General features: G+C 40.0%; 2 protein-coding genes across 2 annotated transcripts; both read left to right on the top strand.

Moving 5' to 3' along the window:
* Positions 1-3,895: 3,895 nt before the first annotated feature.
* Positions 3,896-8,971, top strand: LOC105031581 (eukaryotic translation initiation factor 4 gamma 1). Its single transcript, XM_034289237.1, has 9 exons — positions 3,896-4,263; positions 4,346-4,579; positions 6,501-6,660; positions 6,820-6,872; positions 7,006-7,245; positions 7,564-7,698; positions 7,828-8,058; positions 8,159-8,263; positions 8,951-8,971. The coding sequence occupies exons 1-9, from the start codon at positions 4,207-4,209 to the stop codon at positions 8,969-8,971; spliced, it is 1,236 nt and encodes a 411-aa protein (XP_034145128.1). The 5' UTR covers positions 3,896-4,206.
* Positions 8,972-14,295: 5,324 nt separating this feature from the next.
* Positions 14,296-18,443, top strand: LOC117593648 (ADP-ribosyl cyclase/cyclic ADP-ribose hydrolase 1). Its single transcript, XM_034289473.1, has 9 exons — positions 14,296-14,347; positions 14,449-14,572; positions 14,686-14,812; positions 15,091-15,229; positions 15,716-15,798; positions 17,444-17,517; positions 17,643-17,735; positions 18,021-18,107; positions 18,350-18,443. The coding sequence occupies exons 1-9, from the start codon at positions 14,296-14,298 to the stop codon at positions 18,435-18,437; spliced, it is 867 nt and encodes a 288-aa protein (XP_034145364.1). The 3' UTR covers positions 18,438-18,443.
* The last annotated feature ends 3,108 nt before the right edge of the window (positions 18,444-21,551 follow it).

Here is a 21,551-nt window from a genome sequence, read left to right as displayed (position 1 = left end):
TGGGTTCATTCCAGTCACATGACTTCAGCCTGAGTCACTCTGATCAACTGTTTCCCTAGAATGATGGTCAACTTAGCTACTCAATAGTAATGCTTTAAATGAAAGGCTTTTTATATTTCATCTTTGGCCTTCATTTGAATGTGCCATGCATTGCACATCAGTTGAGACCAAACTGTCTGACTTAACAACCAGTCAGATAGACACACAGCTGCAATTAGTTTAATGTGAAACCAAATCCGCCATTGTTTGCTTTGATGCATCTTTGCCTTTAACCGGAAACCACATCCTCTGGCACATATAGCAAGGCAACATTTCCACCCAGCAGAAATGTATCACACCCCTAATTGAAGGTGGTATTGCACCACCAACTTTGGTAGAAATCAGGTATGGCTTTAGTATGACTGGGGGGGATTTTTTTTTTTATAAATGAGGGGGCTTATCTAATTCAAAAACAATTTGCAGTGTTTATGGGGAAACAAAACTGGGAGGGGGGGGGGGGCGGCACAGATTCTATCTGGAGGGGCAATGCCCCCTTTTGCACCGGGCCTGGTACAAATACAAATAGAATACAATATAAACACATTTCAACAAGCTTCAATGTCTCTACCCATACTGTCTATTTGGCAGCATGTTCAGTTCAGTTTGATCCCTTAAAAAGTGATAGATTATTTATGTCCAAATCTTCCGTTACAACAAACATGTTACAAACCGTGTGTTTCACCGAAACTTTTGAGTTTGAAATCTTCAATGTATCTGTCATGTTCCTGTGAGTTTTTGGACACACTATTATTTGGTTGGAGAGTTCTGGCTGTTTTCCTTGTGTGTGTGTGTGTGTGTGTGTGTGCGTGCTTGGTAGGTGCAGGTGGGCGTGGCTGTGCAGAGTTTTTTCCCTCGTTTGGCGCAGCTGCTGTTGATCAGCTCATCAACCACCTGTATAAGAACTTCCTGATTCAGCCTGCGCCAGATTGTTCTTCGTCCTCCCGTGGTATACCTTGTGTGCGACAGCGGTGGTTTGTATTGCTCTGTGATCCATGTTTGCTACTTACCTTGTTATTTCTCTCGTGTTCCCAGTTGGATACATCGGACTTTGCACTGCCAACTCACTCACCCGCCAGCCCCACCACAGCCGAAGACAACTACTTCCTCGTGAATCATCATCCCAGGACTGGGATCGCTTTTTGCTGAGACTCTTTATCTTTATTTTTATTTTCTTATTTTTACTTCCGTTGTCTGAGTCTGTTTTTGAGTCCGCCATTACAAAAACATAACAGTATCCTGTTCAGATGAAGGGACATCACGTTATTAAATGTAAAATATTTTGTTAAGTATAATCCATTATTGCTTCATGCCTTTATTCAGAGGTAAATAATGATTAAATCTGTTTTTAAATTATTTTAAATTGTATTTAGAAACCGCACATGTATTTCGATAATATTATACATATCATCTAAATACATAATATCATACATATTATCAAAACTATATTTGACAAAATGAAAAGTTTTCCTTGCTTATATATTGGAATGATCACTGTTAAACCATTATTAACACCTTCCCAATTGTGTAATGGTTAGTGCATTTGCCATTAGATCTGAACATGGCGGGTTCATGACTCTCTGTTGTATTTATTTTGTGTAATGCACGCTCATGTATATAAAAGGGTCACATCATAACATGATTCTGTTAAATATATTTTGGCATTCATGGTATGACAGAGTGGATGTTTACATAGTTGTGCAACAGCTATTAAAGGACAGAGTGGAAAAACAAAGTTCAAAGAATATTTGGGAAGTCTGTAGGGGGAAGTGAACCAGAGGTCAAGATTGTAGCCAAGATTGAGCTATGACTGGCTAGTCAGTTGGTAGCCTACTCCTGTCTGACATTACTGCTGTTCCTCAAACCATTGACACACGTTAGCCTACTGTAACCACACACAGAGAGTATGTGTGTGTGATAAGGTTGGGCGATTGTGTATAATAACATTGTCCGTTTGCGCCCCATAGCAATCCTCAATAGTCCTCCTCAAATTCTAGGCACACATGAATTCAGTAGCAGTTGTTTTGATGTATATTTTAATAAATTATTGTAACTTGTGTAATTCGTTGAGAACAAAATGACGTAAAAACGTTCAGTGGAAACCAAAATCACCAACTGATTGAGGACTGGATTCAAACTCACAACAAAAAATAAAGTAAACAATTAAAATCACAGACTGTTCCGACTTGCGTGTATTTCATCACCACAACCCATAATGTGACTCAGTAGTGTGTATGGCCCCCACATGCCTGTATGTACTCCCAACAACGTCGGGGCATGTTCCTGAGGTCACTGCGGATGGTGTCCTGGGGGATCTCCTCCCAGACCTGGATCAGGGCATCAGTGAGCTCCTGGACAGTTGTGGTGCACCTGGCACCTTCACATTCATCAGCATCTTTATGTACTGTTTTTGAAAATTATAAATGGCAAATAACCAAATAAACTTGTTCAGTGACAGTGTATGGAAAGTGTATGAAACTATTTGTTTTGTAGGTATTTGTCGGCATTCTCAGGGTGAGGTTCTATTGAAAAGAACCCAATGCGCTAAACCAAACGGGGAGATATGTGCGTATGCACACGTGACAAATTAGCCCATCTGGCCTGTCCATGATATCTTGCCACTCCCCATTTCAAGGAAGTGAAACTGAATATGACTAAGGGTTTTTCTCTGTGTTTAGAAGAACAGTGCAAATGGCAGAGGCAAATATTTCAGAGTACCTGGATGAGTTAAGCTGCTCAATCTGTCTCGATTTACTGAAAGATCCAGTTACTATTCCATGTGGACACAGCTACTGTATATTTTGTATTAAGAGTCACTGGGATCTGGATGATGGACAAAGGGTTTTCAGCTGCCCTCAATGCAGACAGTCATTTACACCAAGGCCTGTCTTGAACCGGAACACCATGCTAGCCAAAGTGGTGGGAAAACTAGAGAATTCTGCTCAAGAAGTTTCGTATGCTGGACCTGGAGAGGTGCCATGTGACATCTGCACTGGGAGAAAACTCAGAGCAGTTAAGTCCTGTTTGGTGTGTCTGGTCTCATACTGTGAGACTCACATTCAGCCTCACTATGAAGCAACAGCTTTGAAGAAACACAATCTCTGTCAAGCCTCTAAACAGCTAAAGGATAGAATCTGCCCCCATCACGACAAATTGTTGGAGATCTACTGCTGCACTGATCAACATGGCATTTGTTATCAGTGTGCTATAAATCAACATAGAAGTCATGACACTGTTGAAGCTCCTACTGAAAGGGCAAAGAAACAGGTAGCTATTAACACCATGGCTTGGTTCAAGCAATATGTTATATAACTGTAACCCTTATTACTTTAAGTGGTTTGACATTGTGTGTGCAGCCATTTTGTTTCTTACAAACCTTGATCAAGACAGGTGGGTGTCCATTCCCAAGTGATGAGAATGGCTGAAAGGAACAAAATGTCGGCATGCACTATTAAATGACCTCATGGAGAAAAAAACTATTCTCTTTTTATAATAAAATATTTAACATGCTTCATACGGAGTGCTTGAAGTATTTTAAAAGCAGTGCATTATGTTATGTGACATTGTGTGTTTTGTAATGTAAATTATGGACAGTACTTGACTTGAAATTGAATAGTATAGCCCTATTATCAACATATCCAACAGCAATTTTTAAATATATGTTATTTTCCCTAGTAATCATGTTTTTATGATTATTAGTGACATATTTTTTTTTGCTAGAATGCCATTATTTAGCATTTCTGAAATTTCAGTGGAAATATTAATGTTTCCAGCTTGTTAGTTAGCTATGTAGCAAAATAAATAATTTACATTAGATCTCTTTTGTATTTTTGTTAAAAATTTAAGATCGTAGTCTTCTCTGAACTAGAAAGTTGTAACTACCTTGTTTGCCCTCAGGTAAAGAAAAAAAGACTGATCAGTTTGATATAACATGATGTCTGGTCAGATTTCCCGATTTGCAACTTGTCTAAAACAATTTATATACATTAAATTTGTTCCATGCATAGAAAGTAGGTAAAAATGTTAAATGTTAAGTTTTTTGTTCTGCTATTTTAATATGTTTTGGTGGAAATGTGACTGGCGATGTGTGTAAATGAACTATGAGTGTAAGTAAACTGTACATATTGACAGGAACAGTTGGAGAATGTGCAAAGTGAATGTCAGCAAAAAATGAAGGAGAGGGAAATTGTAATGCTGGAGCTTACAAAGATGATGGAGTCTGTCAAAGTGAGTATATTTTAAATACACACACTCACTCGCACATCACAAAGTTCATTACAATGGTGGCTTCAAATTAATTCCCTATCAGGTCTCTGCAAAGGCAGCTGTGGTGGAGAGTGAGAGGATGTTCACTGAGCTGATCACCTACATTGAGAGAACAGGCTGTACTTTAAGAGAGATGATCAAAGCTAAGGAGAAAGCCATGGTGAAAGAGACTGAAGGACTTCTACAGATGCTGCGAAAGGACAACACTGAGCTGCAGATAATTTACAATAATATTGCACTGCTGACACAAACAGAGGATCACATCCATTTCCTTCAGGTCCTGCAGAACCATACATTTAGAAATGGCTTGTTAGACCTGTGTATTATTAATGTACATAGTAGGGGTCGACCGATAATCAGCCTGGCCGATAATTGGATCCGATATTCATAATTTTTACAGTAAGTGAAGTCAGTAATTTGTCTGCCGATAAAATACTTAGTTTTAAATACGCTTCTCTGGCAGCCGCATCTCTCTGAAAGGCTTCTGCTTGTATTGCTCAATGTCCCACCTGCAGAATTATCAGATTGTTTATACAGCACAAATAAATAACCAATCAAAACTGTATGTTATATTTGTGAGAGAAACATGGCGAAAAAAGAAGCAGAGAGATACATGGCTGAGATGAGAGGTACGAATGCTGACGTCGCAATAAACATCACAATAATCTAAACTGTAGTTGCAAAAAACATTACCCTCATGATCTTTTTCTGTGATGACAATAACCAGAATTTGTTTTGTGGCCTTACATTACTCCAGAAGTTATGTTTTGGTGTAGCCAACTAGCAGAAACAGAGACGTTGGAAAGTGATTTTTCCAGACCCCAGTTTTATAGGGCAAACATGATAAATCAGTCCAACCTGATACGCAGAAGCCCCTGCCTGATGCTCTTTGTTGCAGTAAAAGATGGCTAACGCTAATGTTTGAGTATATTTATGCAGTGATAATTTTGTGAAACAACGAGTGCAACCTGAGTGTTGAATTAATTAGCTAACGTTACTTGAATGCGATAGCTAGTGTAACTTTAACAACTTTACTTGTTTACTGTTAATTTGGTCAGCTGACTAGCAAAAAACTTGACATAACAATTTTCGTTCCTACCCTCACCTATGGTCATCTACCCACACCAATGGTCATAAAGGCTGGGTCTTGTGAGTAGTTGCGGCTGAAATAGGTTTTCTCAGAAGGGTGGCTGGCTTCTCCCTTAGAGATAGGGTGAGAAGCTCAGTCATCCGTTAGGAACTCGGAGTAGAGCTGCTGCTCCTTTGCATCAAAAGGGGCCAGTTGAGGTGGTTCGGGCATCTGGTAAGGATGCCCCCAGGACGTCTCCTTAGGGAGGTGTTCCAGGCACGTCCAGCTGGGAGGAGACCTCGGGGTGGGCCCAGGACTAGGGGGAGAGATTATATTTCGACACTGGCCTGGGAACGCCTCGGGTCCCCCAGTCAGAGCTGGCAAATGTGGCTCGAGAAAGGGAAGTTTGGGGTCCCCTGCTGGAGCTGCTGCCCCCGCGACCCGATACCGGATAAGCAGATGAAGATGAGATAATGAGATGAAGATGAACATACATTTTTGCACGGCACTTACTGCATATCAAGGCTGGTCATATTCCTAGCATGACACAATAGCAGAAATACTCTGCCAATAATGTTATTTTGTTCCCTGTTTTCATGTTTAACACGTTCATAGAATTGGAACGAACTTACACACACAAAGGCTTTCCAATGCTTTTGTGCTGTAAAAAGTGAAACATTTTTGAGCTCTAATAATTTCAGCATATAGTTTAGTTTTTAGACTCCCTTTACTTTCTCTTTTGAAACCCCCTTTCATTGCTGATGGCAAAGATATCTGCAGAAAAGTTGTATTTTATTCATACATTTTTACAGGAAAGAAACTTGACAATGATTGTAAAATATTTATTTAATTATTTGTATCTATAGTTCACAAGAAATGCTGCGAGGAGCTCCCGGCACTTTATTCTTCAAAATTTAATATTTCAACTGTTCTGTTTTCTAGTTTTTAAATTTGTAACAGTAAAAAAGAAATATATTTACCGGATATATATATCAGCCCCAAATATCGGTCATTGGTCTCCTTGATCACTAATTATCATATCGGTCGACCCCTAGTACATAGTCATATTGATATGTTTTTTCTCATCAACTTATTGAATCTCTCTCTCCTTGTTTTTGTTTCATCCTAGAACTGCCACTCTTTTATTACTCCCCTTGGATTTGTAGATATACCTAGCGTTCCTGTTGGTCATCAGGTGTATTTTGAGAAATGTAAAATGTCCACCTCTACACTGAAAAGGCAGCTACAGGATATTTGCTCAGAGGAACTGGTAAACATCTCTGAAACGGGTACCTATGAACAATTAATCAAGGTCTCTCACATCTGTTCAACTCAATGTTCTGTATAGCCCATAACTGCCATCTCAAGGATGTCTAATCAATAGGTACCAATACTTTGCCAGTACAAATGTATTAATTTTGCTGTCATTATCCTTATCTCTGGTCTAGATACATCTGAATATTTTGGACTACAGGAGTCAAAAGAACCATACCTGGTCTTTGTAAGTATGCATGATTCTTACTATAATTACTTGGTAGTAACTTGAATATATAACCTTTCATTGAATATAACTAATGTATTAGGTATAATTAAGGAACTCTTCAAATTGTTTGTCACCTATATCTGCCTAAAAGGGCTTGAAGGAAAGCATGGAGGCTGAGGATCCAGAGACGAATGAGCTGTTTGTTCGTATAGGTGACATCTTGGAACAGTTGTCTCCTAAGACCTTTCAGCAGTTGATGGGGATGGTGACTACGTTTTCAATTGACACAGAAGACAAACTGAAAGGGATCGCTGACCTCATATTTGAGAGAGCCATAGCACACCCTGCCCTCTCTGAGGTCTATGCCAATATGTGCCGGTGCATCATGGGGGTAAGTCTGCATCTGTACAACTTCCTCTTCATATTTTTGTCTCTTACAGTCTCAGTCCTCAATGGGAATTTCAGTTTTTTCTCAAATGCCAATGACATGGAAAACAGTAGGACAGTGTCTTCCATCCTCAGCTCCAGTATCCACCACTGACAGACAGTGACAGTAAATTCCTGACATAACTTAAAAACATTCTGTACATATGTTTTACTACATCTGTTTCCTCACATATCTCTTCATATCTCCTTTTGTTAGCAATACACCAGGACCACAAAAAAATAAGTAACTTAACATAATTTTTATATTCTTTGTACTCTTCAGCTCAAAGTACCAAAGTCATGTAATTCTAAAGAAACTTTGAATTTTCGTAAATTGCTGCTGAATCGATGTCAAAAGGAGTTTGAGAATTTTAAGCGCTTTGAAGGACAGGAGAATGAGCTGGACCACACCATCAAGGTACAACAAAATAAAAAATGTGCAAGCAGCTTTACATTTTTTTAGACCATGTGCATTGACTTCTTTACAGCATCAGGAAAAGCAGATAATGTGTTACTCAGACAACATTAAGTCTTTTCAACATTCCAGGAAAAATCCCAACGGAGACTGAGTAAGCAGCAAGAGGAGGCCATGTTCTGCAGACGGTACATAGGCATTATCAAGTTCATCTGTGAGTTGTTCAGGGTTAAGATGCTGACAGAGGCTATCATCTACAATTGCATTCAGAAGTTGTTTAACAATGGTGATGAGACATCCCTCGAGGGTCTGTGCACATTATTCTCCAAAATTGGCAAGGACTTGGACGATGATAAGAGGAAGGTACTACTACAAATATGTATGTCTGTCTGTCTTGATTCAAAGATGTATGTTGTAAATAGATCTATAACATAATGTAATAAGCCTTTCAATCATGTTTCAGTCTAAAATGGATGTGTACTACAGGAAGATGAAAGTGATTATTGAGAGAAGCAGTGCTTCCTCCAGAATCCTCTACATGCTGCAAGATGTGGTGGACCTCCGAAAGGTACAACTAGTATTCTTATAGCTTCTTAACATTTAAAGTTAATCAGAATTCCCAGTTAGCTTTTCTTGTGTTTTTATTTTGTTCTACACTATACATATGACTCCATGTTCCTGTCAGTTCTATATTATTTCTAGTCAATTCAAATACTTTTACAACTTCAAATTAACTTATGTAATTTAAATGGATTTGACCCCCAACCCTGATAGAAATGGAAACTATGTGAAATTGCTGCAATGGACATTCTCAGATTCCCACTTGCATTAGTGTTATACTCACTAGTGTTTTACTTTTGTGCCCAATGATGTACATTTCTTATTATTAAAATATATTTATCAGCAAGTTCCGCAATGATTCCGTACACTATCTACTGCTTGTTTTTTCTCCCATGATTAGAATTTCAGTTATGCCGCTTGGCTAAACAAAGGCTAAGTGTTTATGCTGGCCCGGCTTCTGTTTTCAGCATTCTAGATAGTGTTTTTGTATGTACCAAAATAATTTCTGGCTGAAAAACTACTGTGAAACACTGTAATTCCACTAATACTGTAGATATGTTATGGAATATTTCACAATGTAGAATATCTATAAATTACTACTTTAATGCATAAATTGTACTCATCAATTATACCAATTATTTATTTTAAGTAATATAAAGAGTAACTTTTTCTCTGTATGTTTTTCTTTCCTTAGCTTCATGAAGATGTGCATTAATACTTTTTTTATATTTGATATTTTATAGACTTATTGACAGTTGGAATCAAAGGTATTGTGACAACTGCGCCCTCTGCTGCTTCACCTCCCCCTGCAGCGGACGGGCTCCAGCGTTCGACGTCACCGGCCTTCTGACACCACCGTCCATCTCATCATGCATTTCACCTGTGTCCCGTTTAGCGCACCTGTTCCTCATCCTCATCAGTCCCCCCAGTATATATGTTCCCTCTGCTCCCCCTGTCTTTGTGTGTAATTGTCTCTGTACGCCCAAAGAGCTGGGTCACGCTTCGCGCACTTATATTCTTTTATCAAACATATTAAAAGACTGTGACCATTACGCTGTTCTCCTGCTCCTCCTTGTTCCGCCTGCGTGGTAAAGTATGGAGAACATATTTTCACATAAATATAACTCTGTGTAGTTCAAGTATAAGCCCTTAATCTCAGATAAGGAGATACACTAGAAATCAAAAGGATTGTGACAAGGTTTGTTCATTTCTAGTATCAGTGGAGGACAAGCTCATTATGGTTGCAGCGTGCTGGAGTCTTGATACATTTTCCACCGGGGACTGAGAAGACAAAAACAGACATACTATTTTTACTCACTCTATTTATTGACCATACAATTACAAATTATTTTGTGTCCGTGTTTTAAAATTTTAAACAGGACAACATTCCAATGTACCATTTTTATTTCAGTTTTTTCATTGTCTGTCTCTGTATGCTTTAGGCTGAAGACCTGGTGGGGTTTTTCATAATAAAGTTGATGCTTTGGCTTTCACTCAGTTGTTGTTGTTGTGCTTTACTGGATACGTTATTGGTGTTCTCCAAACATAGAGTTGTGCCCTACTGCCAAAACATTTATCTCATCTGTCCATAGAACATTGTTCCTGTAGTGTTGTGAAATCTTTCAGGTGGTTTTTAGCAAAGCTTAGACAGGCAGCAATGTATTTTTTGAGAGCAGTAGTTTTCTTTTATGGTATTGTTTACTATCTGACTGTAAACTGATGGAGGCCCAAGTCTTTGGAAATAATTCTTCTCCAGAGTACTGAAAATGTTGTAGCAATCTAGGTCTAAGCAAGGCTTTGGTACACATCAGATCATAGAAATGCCCCATATATGGCAATTGTTGCTTCACTTCAGTACAGAAATAACTTTTCACCATGTTTTCGGTTTTGATTCCAGGTTGAACAATCAAGTTATAAAATCACTGTCAAGTTACAAAAGCACAATTGCCAGTTCACTGTTTATTTACAACACCCAAACTTTTTTTTTTTACTCATTCAGTCAACATGCACTCTACCTCAAACACGAATAAGCAGAATATTTACAGAATATTTTATAATGAAAAATATATACATTTACAGAAAAAAGGAAACCAATACACCAATGTGAACAGGATTACTTCTAAGTTAACCAGGAAAAATTATTTGGCTACTCTGAATTATTTCAACCAGCAGGTGCCATCACTGTACACTGTGAATGAAGCCTCCAGAAATACAGTGGGGAGAACAAGTATCTGATACACTGCCGATTTTGCAGATTTTCCTACTTACAAAATATGTAGAGGTCTGTAATTTTTATCATAGGTACAATTCAACTGTGAGAGACAGAATCTAAAACCAAAATCCAGAAAATCACATTGTATGATATTTAAATAATTAATTTGTATTTTATTGCATGACATAAGTATTTGATCACCTACCAACCAGTAAGAATTCCGGCTCTCACAGACCTGTTAGTTTTTCTTTAAGAAACCCTCCTGTTCTTCACCTGTTTGAACTCATTACCTGTATAAAAGACACATGTCCACACACTCAATCAAACAGACTCCAATCTCTCCACAATGGCCAAGACCAGAGAGCTGTGTAAGGACATCAGGGATAAAATTGTAGACCTGCACAAGGATGGGATGGGCTACAGGACAATAGGCAAGCAGCTTGGTGAGAAGGCAACAACTGTTGGCGCAATTATTAGAAAATGGAAGAAGTTCGTGGGGCATCAATGATCATGAAGAAGGTGAGGGATCAGCCCAGAACTACACGGCATGACCAGGTCAATGACCTGAAGAGAGCTGGGACCACAGTAAGAAAACCATTTGTCATGGATTAAAATCCTGCAGCGCACACAAGGTTCCTCTGCTCAAGCCAGCGCATATCCAGGCTCGTCTGAAGTTTGCCAGTGACCATCTGGATGATCCAGAGGAGGAATGGGAGAAGGTCATGTGGTCTGATGAGACCAAAATAGAGCTTTTTGGGTCTTCCAGCATGACAACGACCCGAAACACACAGCCAGGGCAACTAAGGAGTGGCCCCGTAAGAAGCATCTCAAGGTCCTGAAACCCAATAGAAAGTCTTTGGAGGGAGCTGAAAGTCCATATTGCCCAGCGACAGCCCTGAAACCTGAAGGATCTGGAGAATGTCTGTATGGAGGAGTGGGCTAAAGTCCCTGTTGCAGTGTGTGCAAACCTGGTCAAGAACTACAGGAAACGTATGATCTCTAATTGCAAACAGGTTTCTGTACCAAATATTAAGTTCTGCTTTTCTGATGTATCAAATACTTCTGTCATGCAATAAAATGCAAATTAATTACTTAAAAATCATACAATGTGATTTTCTGGATTTTTGTTTTAGATTCCGTCACTCACAGTTGAAGTGGACCTATGATAAAAATTACTTCTACATGCTTTGTAAGTGGGAACCTGCAAAATCGGCAGGTTATCAAATACTTGTTCTCCCCACTGTAAGTTTGCGACACAAGTGACTGCAAAGCTTAATCAACTTAACAAGGTTTCATTCCCCACTCCAGAGGCGTTACAAAATTTATTTTCTACTTTAACAGATCTCTCTTTCATGGGGTAAATTATTTTTGATAGAGTACCTCTGACCTACACCTCTAAGTCATCTCATTGATTGGAGACCCTGGCTTCAGTTGCTCACTTTGTAGAAGTAATTTTCCTACAGGTTCACATATTTTCCCAGCCTATGCTCTTTTAAATTAGAAAGGCTATCTATATAGGCTAGGAGTTGAATGTGTAACATAGTGACATGCCCAACAAACACAGATAAACAGAGATCATCCCTCAGTCTGGTTCCTCTATAGGTTTCTTCCTAGTTTCCAACCATCTATGAAGCTTTTCCTAGCCACTGTGCATCAAACCAGTTCTTACTTGCTCTTTGGGGTTTCATGATGGGTATCTGTAAAAGCACTTTGTGACAACTACAGATGGGAAAAAAGACTTGTGATTGATTGATCACAGTTGTCTGAATGTAAAATGTAATTACTGAGTTTTAAAATGTTTGTTTCAGCATGATCAATTCAGAATTTCATGAGGAACACGTTGCTCAGTAGATCACCTAAAATCTTCAATGTCATTTTGTAGCAAAACTATTTTCAAGCTATTCTATTTGAAAGGCACCAGATAAATAAGAACCGAATATGTCTGTCAAAAGTGAAATGGAAATTGCTCTTCCTATTACTACTTTGCTACCCTAGAGGGTGCTCTTGAGACTACTGTAGACCTTCACTGTAAAACCTTGGGAATTGTAGCGGGTATAATGTGAGGTAAATATATGAAGTAATGTTCTATTTAAATGTTGTGTTTTAAATGAATTTCACTATAGGATGGTCTTCCTCTTTCTTCCCCAAGGGTCCTCAACTTTAAGAACTATTAGATATTGATATAAACAAATAAACTAATTTATAACATATTTTATACAATAAAAACATCACTAACATCACTATATCTCTATAAAAGCATTTTGTATAACCTGGTTAACCAAGATGTCAGCTGCAATAAGGATTTGAATGTAACATATAAATTAATTAACATTTGTGTTAATTTGATAAGGGCAATTGTCTAAAAGAAACAAAATATTATATTTTACACCAACATCAGGTGGATGTGGACAAATTATAGCTATATTAAATGTTACTGTATATATAAGAGATGGAAGGCACAACTTTCTGGTTAGGAAATATTGAATCAGGGAACTGCTGGTATGGGGAATCCCACCACAACTCACATACTGTCAGACAGCTAATAACATTAACAACACTAAGGAACACTACACACACAGGCAGGCCCGCGCACACACAAACAGGTCCTTCCTGGAGTAGATGGCTTTCATGACGGCATAATGAGAGTCATGCGGGCTGCAATCTCTCTTTAGCAGGAAAAGGGCCAGTTTATTCACTCTATGACCTGCGAAAGTGTTGTGCTTCCTTGGAAGACCATCGCCTTAGTCTTGTCACTGTATCTGGAGGAGGGTAGATGTTCACTGCACGACGCAAGTATACTTCTTCTGTCCAGGGAGTGAAATGGGCATCACTCATATGGGTATTATGGAGTTGTGGAGCTAAGTTTTTCATCAACTTGTAAATCTCTGTGTCCCTTCTTATGCATTGGTAAGCACTTCACGATCTTTGTCTGAAATGTGACTGTTGTCATTTCTCACTATACTGATAGTAACTGTCACATTTTCTTTTTAGGGAAAGGGTAAGCATTTGAAGTTGGCAAGAAAAAGTACTAACAGGCTTTGCATTGCCAGGCAAATGTGGCTTTATAGTGCCAGGCAAACATTTGTGGTAGAATCAAGGGATGTGACTACAGTTAGAAACAGGGTTTATGGGTAAAGCTGGTGAACAACAGTTGATAGAGCCTCCTGTATCAGAGGCACACAAGTTGAATATAACACACACTGGGTTTGTCCCTAACAGAAATGTTTAGGTCTATGTGTAAGTCATCATTGGCGTGTTTACCTTACTATCTGGGTGTGTGCTTTACAGACCATTGACTCTTACATGTTCTGTAGACAACTGAAAACTGCCACCTTCATGACAAACAGAAAAAGATTGGGAGAGAATCACCACATTCCCTAGGCTGATTGGATTAACAGGCAACAAACCCAGGGTGTGTTTTCTTCGACTTGTGTATCTCTGACACAGGAAGCTCTATCAACTGTTGTTAACCTGCTTTACCCATAAACCCTATAGTTAAATCCCCTGACACTACCACGAATGGTTGCCTGGCAATACATAACCACAATGTTTGCCTGGCAATGTAAAGCCTGTTATCTTTTCCTGCAAACTTCAAGTGCTTACCTCTTTCCCCATCACACAAATGTGACAGTTATTATCAGTATATCAAGAAAGTACAAGTCAAATCTGGATACAACACATGGGTTGGGGTCCTCATTTATTTCACACTTTGCGTTTAATGATGTCATCAAGCATGAAAGCACTGATGTCACTCTCTCTAGCTAGTGATTGGCCCTGGAGAGCTGACTTTGAGTGTGGGTTGTGTACATCCATGACCTGTGATCATCATGAACTTACCAAAGACTTCCTCAACCTTTAGGATATTTCACATGCGCATATGTGAGTTCATTCTTCTATTGCACTTCTGTAACCTTAGTGAACCCTTTTATGGACGTATGAAGAATATTCAAAGTGGTATTTTGCTTGTGTTATTTCATCAGGCTTTCTCATTGTCCTGTTTTCCCCTGATGGTTTAAGAGCTGAGATGGGGACAACACCCAACCTGAAACACATTGTAAAAGGGCGATGTTACAGCTACATAACACTAGTTAACCCTAACTCCAGGTAAAGTGTGGGAAAGGCCTTTGTCTATGTCTATGTATGTGTTATATTAATGTAAAAATGCTTTTAAATATACTGTAAACAGTGTGTGTGTGTGTGTGTGTGTGTTGCTGTAGCTATGACTGTGAAAAGATTTGGAGGGAGTTTGAGGAGGCTGTTGTGAGGGAGTCTCCCTGCAATGTGAAGGTGAAGGACTATCGACGGATGTTCCGTGCCATGCAACAGACTTTGCCGTGTGGTAAGGTGGGTATCACCATCATAACACTGGGTTCTCACCAGAGCCACCCACCTTGAACCCATATTCATTCAGCATTTCTGTTTTTTGTTTCTGGAGTTCTAATCTAGGATCAGTTTCTTCCTTTGGATCATTATCAAAAAGATTACATGGACCTGACTGTAAATCAGCATTCTTGCTCTCAGATGCTTTAGGGTCCTTACAGTGTATCCAGGGTTTTCAGACTGTTTGTAATTCCTCTAATGTCCTGTATCTGGTGGATATTGGTTGACTGCTTGATTTTTAGTTGCTCTTCTGGAGTAAGACCAGGGAGTTGATGCACAACTATGCAGCTGTAACACGTCGTTTCTGGACCCTGGAGGACACACTTGTGGGATACATGTTCAATGATCTCATCTGGTGCGGACAGGAAAGGGAAGACAGAGGTAGGATTCATTACAATCTCTGTGAGGAAGGGAGGGACAGTAAAAGAGTTATGATCTCTCCATTCATTGTTCCCACAAGATGTTAAGAAACAGTTGTGTGTGCCAAGCCATCAGTCTAAAACACCTGAAAGAGGTCACAAGATGACAGGCAGGGTCTCTGTGGTTGTACGCAGGGGTTGTTTTGGGGTCATGGTGAACAGGAGGTTTAAATACGTACAAGGTGGATATTGCATATAGTCTATTGAAGTGCAGCTGTTAAATAGTACCATCTGTTACATATTTATCTTTGTGGAGAACTCTCCTAAGTATATCAAAGATAGTCATGGTTTGTTGTGTTGCACACTGAACAAAAAATAAAACAACTCCTTATAGAAAGATTTATACAATCTTCACATCTTTTTCATTGACTTTGTCTTTGTAAGTGTTGATCTTTGTGAAAATGTGTTTCTTTCTTATAAAGCTCCTTTATTTGTCATTTTTTGTTAGGCTTTGATTTCAACTCTTGCCCTGAGTGGTCGACATGTGTGAACCATCCTGTTTATTCCCTGTGGAGGCAAGCTTCACAAAATGTAAGCGTAGTCATATCAGAGTTTTACAGAGTGTTTCCCGGTACAGGAGGGTTGGGTCAACATTTCAATATACAACTACATAAGACAATCACACAAAACAGATTCAAAATACTTAAGACCAAAATGAATTACAACATACAGTACATTGTGATGGAGTATATATTTTTATCATCATCATCATCATCATCTTCTTCCGCTTATCCGGGGCCGGGTCGCGGGGGCAGCAGTCTAAGCAGGGATGCCCAGACTTCCCTCTCCCCAGACACTTCCTCCAGCTCTTCCGGGGGGACACCGAGGCGTTCCCAGGCCAGCCGGGAGACATAGTCCCTCCAGCGAGTCCTAGGTCTTCCCCGGGGTCTCCTCCCGGTGGGACGGGACCGGAACACCTTCCCAGGAAGGCGTTCCGGAGGCATCCGAAAAAGATGCCCAAGCCACCTCAGCTGACCCCTCTCGATGTGGAGGAGCAGCGGCTCTACTCTGAGCTCCTCCCGGGTGACCGAGCTTCTCACCCTCATCTCTAAGGGATCGCCCAGCCACCCTGCGGAGAAAGCTCATTTCGGCCGCCTGTATCCGGGATCTTGTCCTTTCGGTCATGACCCAAAGCTCATGACCATAGGTGAGAGTAGGAACGTAGATTGACCGGTAAATCGAGAGCTTCGCCTTGCGGCTCAGCTCTTTCTTCACCACGACAGACCGATACATCGACCGCATTACTGCAGAAGCTGCACCGATCCGTCTGTCAATCTCCCGTTCCATCCTTCCCTCACTCGTGAACAAGACCCCTAGATACTTAAACTCCTCCACTTGAGGCAGGCACTCTCCACCAACCTGAAGTGGGCAAGCCACCCTTTTCCGACTGAGGACCATGGCCTCGGATTTGGAGGTACTGATTTTCATCCCCACCGCTTCACACTCGGCTGCAAACCATCCAAGTGCATGCTGAAGGTCCTGGCTTGAAGGGGCCAACACGACAACATCATCCGCAAAGAGCAGAGACGAAATCGTGTGGTCCCCAAACCTGACACCCTCCTGCCCCTGGCTGCGCCTAGAAATTCTGTCCATAAAAATTATGAACAGAACCGGTGACAAAGGGCAGCCCTGCCGGAGTCCAACATGCACAGGGAACAAGTCTGACTTACTGCCGGCAATGCGGACCAAGCTCCTGCTTCCGTCGTACAGGGACCTGACAGCCCTTAGCAAAGGACCCAGGACCCCATATTCCCGAAGCACCCTCCACAGGATGCCGCGAGGGACAGTCGAATGCCTTCTCCAAATCCATATATTTTTATGTAGCTTAGTTAAATGCCTGTAAATCTGCAAAATTATGAACATGACAGTGTATTATGTAAAAATAGTTTCTGAGGACTGATTCCCTGAAGGACAAACATTGTCCAGATTTTCAAGAATCCTTGCCCTAAAGAATACAAAATGTGCCTGTAACAAATGCAAATAGTCAGACACTGTATTTAGCCCAAACTTTAAACAGGCATAGCAAACCTGAATGGGCAAGTAGTAATTCATTTTCATAATTCCAGCGTCTTTTAGTTTGGCGAAATTAGTTGTGTAACAATTGCCCCCAGTCAACATTACTACCACTGGGGGCTTTGCTAGAGCTACTTCATTCTCTGCTCTGTATGTTTACTAGTTTGCTGCAGCTGCGTGTGGCAACATCACAGTACTGCTTAATGGATCCATAGATAATGCCTTCAACAAGAAAAGGTAAGGTGAAGACATGACTTTTGATCATGTTTCAGCAAGTTTGGAAGCATAGATATCAGTCACTGGCAGTACATGTTTGTTGTAGTCCAACACTGTTTGTCATTCTATTTTTAATCTTGCTACAGCATGTTTGGAAGCGTGGAGCTGGATAGCCTGAACCCCAGGATGGTGGATCATGTCAACATCAAGGTGGTTGCCAACCTGGAAGGTCCCTTCATGTAAGAATCACTAGGCTGAATCCCAAATAACACCCAATGCCCTTTGTATAGCCGTATGGGCCCTAGTCAAAACGAGGGCACAACATTTGGTTCCAGTTGTCATGACTCCTAGATAAACACCCACTAGACAAACTTTATTTAGCTATTAACATTTTTGAAAATGTCCTTCTAGTTGTCTGACTGTGAAGTTGCTTCAGAAACTCTGTACAATGCATGAAAAACATATAGAGTGTGACTGTATGTTATTTACTGAATATGCAGTATCCTGCATCTGTCCTTCATTAGAGAGTCGTGCAGCCAGGGCTCCATTGTGGATCTGATCAATGTCTTACAGAAGAGAGGGTTTCACTGGACCTGCACAGACAGTGACCTGTAAGCCACATCTACTCTACACCAATTGCTTATTCAATTAACCACTTACTACCAACAGTCTAGTAACTTACCAGTTATACTGAAATTTGTTTGGGTTATTCCAGAATGCCTATTGATTCTAGAAATACTCTGTCCAGGGTTTGCAGAAAACCTGGGAATGTTTGATAATTGTAAACATTTTGCAAACCTAAGCAGGGTACTGAGTACACATTGTTATTTTGAATAATAATATCTCCTTTCAGAACGTTGATGAACATCCAGTGTGTGCAGAACCCTCAACAGTTCTCCTGTCTGACCTGTGCTAAAAGCCTACAACACAGAGATCTATAGAGTCCATAAAAATTGTACTCCTATTTAGTTTAACCTTTCAATATACTGTCAAACCTATTTTTAGATTTGATACTCTTTGTTTACTTTTAACTGAAATAAAGACAGAATAATTATTATATAATGATCATCACAATGGCATAGGCTTGATTACTGATTAGTATTGTAACGGGGAGAGACACAGGGAACAACACAGTGGGAATGTTTAGGGCCCTGGGGTGTATTTTATTAACAAAATAACAGCAGTAATGGGAGAAAAAAAGTCATGCCTGAGATGCAAACTGCTATGAAAGTGAAGGTGGCGTCATCTGGAGTGGCCTAATGGTGGAATGGGTGGAGGTGGCCGTATCTTTGGCTCCTTCAACACCTTGGCTGTCTTCCTCATTCTGGTGCTCGCGCCACAGAGCCAGCACATCAAGGGCAGCAACTTTCAGCGTTTCACCCTTCCTCTTTTCCTCTTCTACCCAGAGCTGTTTTCCCTCAGATGAAATCTCATTGTCTCGTTAAGGGGCAGCAGCTGAGATGGCCAGGTCAGATGGCTGAGATTTTACAGCTTCTGGCCAGGTCGTTCTGACTAGGGCATTATTCAGGCACTGATGCACTAGAGGGTGTGTTTGCACCACTGTACCCTCAAAACTCACAACCTAATTTAGCTTGTTAAATGTGCCAGCTTGAGTTGGGCAGTGGGGCGGGGCAGGACATCAGTGGCACTCTCCTCTTCCAAACATGTGCTGGGGCCAATTGTCTTCTACTCCCAGATCCACCTCCATGGAGGTCCCGCGTCAGAGCCGGAACACTCATCGTCTGGAGCAATGCAAGGACACCCCAAATGCTTGCCTGTGATTTGTCGGAAATAAAATGATAATGCTGTATATGTCACTGCATGTTGACAATTTAACTAAGGCAGGTGTAATTAGTTTCACCAAAGTATGAAACATATGTCTCTAGACTCTTAATCCAATCACGTGACTTGGGTCATATTCGCTGGGTTTTGATTTTCCATGTTTCTTGTAATCTCATTTTAATACATCCAATTATATGTTTTTATATTTTCACTTCCCATCGTAGTTTTAATGCGTACAGCCCAGCACCTGTCATTCCCTGATTCTGAATGCAACTGATCAGATAGCGAGCTTCAGTGCTTAAGATTGGACTCACTTTATTCAGACACCTACGCTACTGTTCAAAAGTTTGGGGTCACTTAGAAATGTCCTTCTTTTCAAAAGCAAAATTTTTGTCAATTAAAATAACATCAGTGATCAGTATAGACATTGTTAATTTTGTAAATGACTGTTGTAGCTGGAAACAACAGATTTTCTGTGGAATATCTACAACCCCATTTACAAGTTTAGATGCTGTGAAAAAAAGAAACACAGTATGCAATGAATGCAATAATTTAAACCTTATATTCAGTAGAAATAATACAAAGGCAACATATCAAATGCTGAAACTGAGAAATGTTGTTTCTTGAAATGGATGCCCACATTGAATTTGATGTCAGCAACACATTTCAAAAAAGCTGGGTCAATTGGCAACAGGACAGTAATATGACAGGGTATAAAAAAGACTGCGCTGGCAAATAGTGCAACAATTTACGAAAAGAAAATATTGATGCAAAATTGCAAAGAGTTTAGGGATCTACAGTAAATAAGATCATTAAAAGATTCTGAAAAATGTCTGTACGCGAGGGACAAGGCCAAAAACCAACATTAGATGGCTGTGGTCTTCCGGCCCTCAGGCGGCACAGCATTGAAAACAGACATGATTCCGTAGTGGACATCATTGCATGAGCCCAGGAACACTTCCAAAAACCATTGTCTCTGAACAAAGTACGTTGTTGCATCCACAAATGCAAGTTAAAACCGTATAAAGCAATGTTTGAAGAAGAAATCATCCAGATTCAGAAATCACCTTCTCTTGGCCTGATCTAATTTAAGATGGACTGAGGCAAAGTGGAAAACTCCTCTGGTCTGACAAATCAACATTTTAAATAATTATTAGGAATCACAGACGCCACGTCCTCTGGACTAAAAAGGACAGGGACCATCCCATTGTTATCAGCGCACAGAACAAAAGCCAGCATCTGTAATGGTATGGGGGGAGTAGGAAAACCAGGCATTTCATTGCCATAACTTTGCATAATGTTGCTGGCATCAAATTCAAAATGGGCATGTATTTTTCCAAAAGCAATAACATTTCTCAGTTTCAGCATTTGATATGTTGTCTTTAAACTACATTCAATTAAATATAGGGATACATTATTTGCACACCCTTGCATTCTGTTTTTCTTAGCATTTTTTTTTAGAAACAAAGTTGTACATAGGCATACAGAGGCACATTATCAGCAATCAACACTCCTGTGTTTTAATGGCACATTGTGTTTGCTAATCCAAGTTTATCAATTTCAAAGGCTAATTCATCATTAGAAAATCCTTTTGTTATTATGTTAGCACCACTGAAAACTGTAAAGAAGCAATTAAACTGGCCTTTTTTAGACTAGTTCAGTATCTTCAGCAACCGCATTTCTGGGTTCGATTTCAGACTCAAAATGACCAGAAACAAAGAACTTTCTTCTGACAATTATCAATCTGTTCTTGTTCTGAGAAATGAAGGCTATTCTTTTTCAGATATTGCCAAGAAACTGAATAACTTTTATAAGTTGTTGAACTACTCCCTTCACAGAACAGGGCAAACTGGCTCTAACCAGAAAAGAAAGAGGTGTGGGAGGGCTCGGTTCACAATTGAGCAAGAGGACAAATACATTAGTGTCTAGTTTGAGGAACAGAAGCTTGGCACTGTAAAAATTATCCTAAAAGCATTCAGAGTTCATAAAGTTGCATATTCCTGAAGCCCCTTGTTGTTGCCTCTGCACACCTGACGAGATTGTGAAAGTTTTAGCATTGTATTGTCTGCTTTTCATGTAAACAATTTGCTCTCTTTGCTGAGTCAAGCTCAAGATCAGATTCATAACCAAGAAACATTAATATTTATAACAGTATCCCCACGCCAATTCCCTTTAGCTAGTCTGTTTCGAGAAGAGACTATGGCTTCAGCAAAAGCTTTTTTTAACATACTTGTTGATGAGTATGATTGAAAAAACAACACCTGACAGCTTAA

This window comes from Esox lucius, chromosome 21, assembly GCF_011004845.1.
Source record: "Esox lucius isolate fEsoLuc1 chromosome 21, fEsoLuc1.pri, whole genome shotgun sequence".
NCBI lineage: Eukaryota > Metazoa > Chordata > Actinopteri > Esociformes > Esocidae > Esox > Esox lucius.
This window is presented reverse-complemented; position numbering and strand designations above follow the sequence as displayed.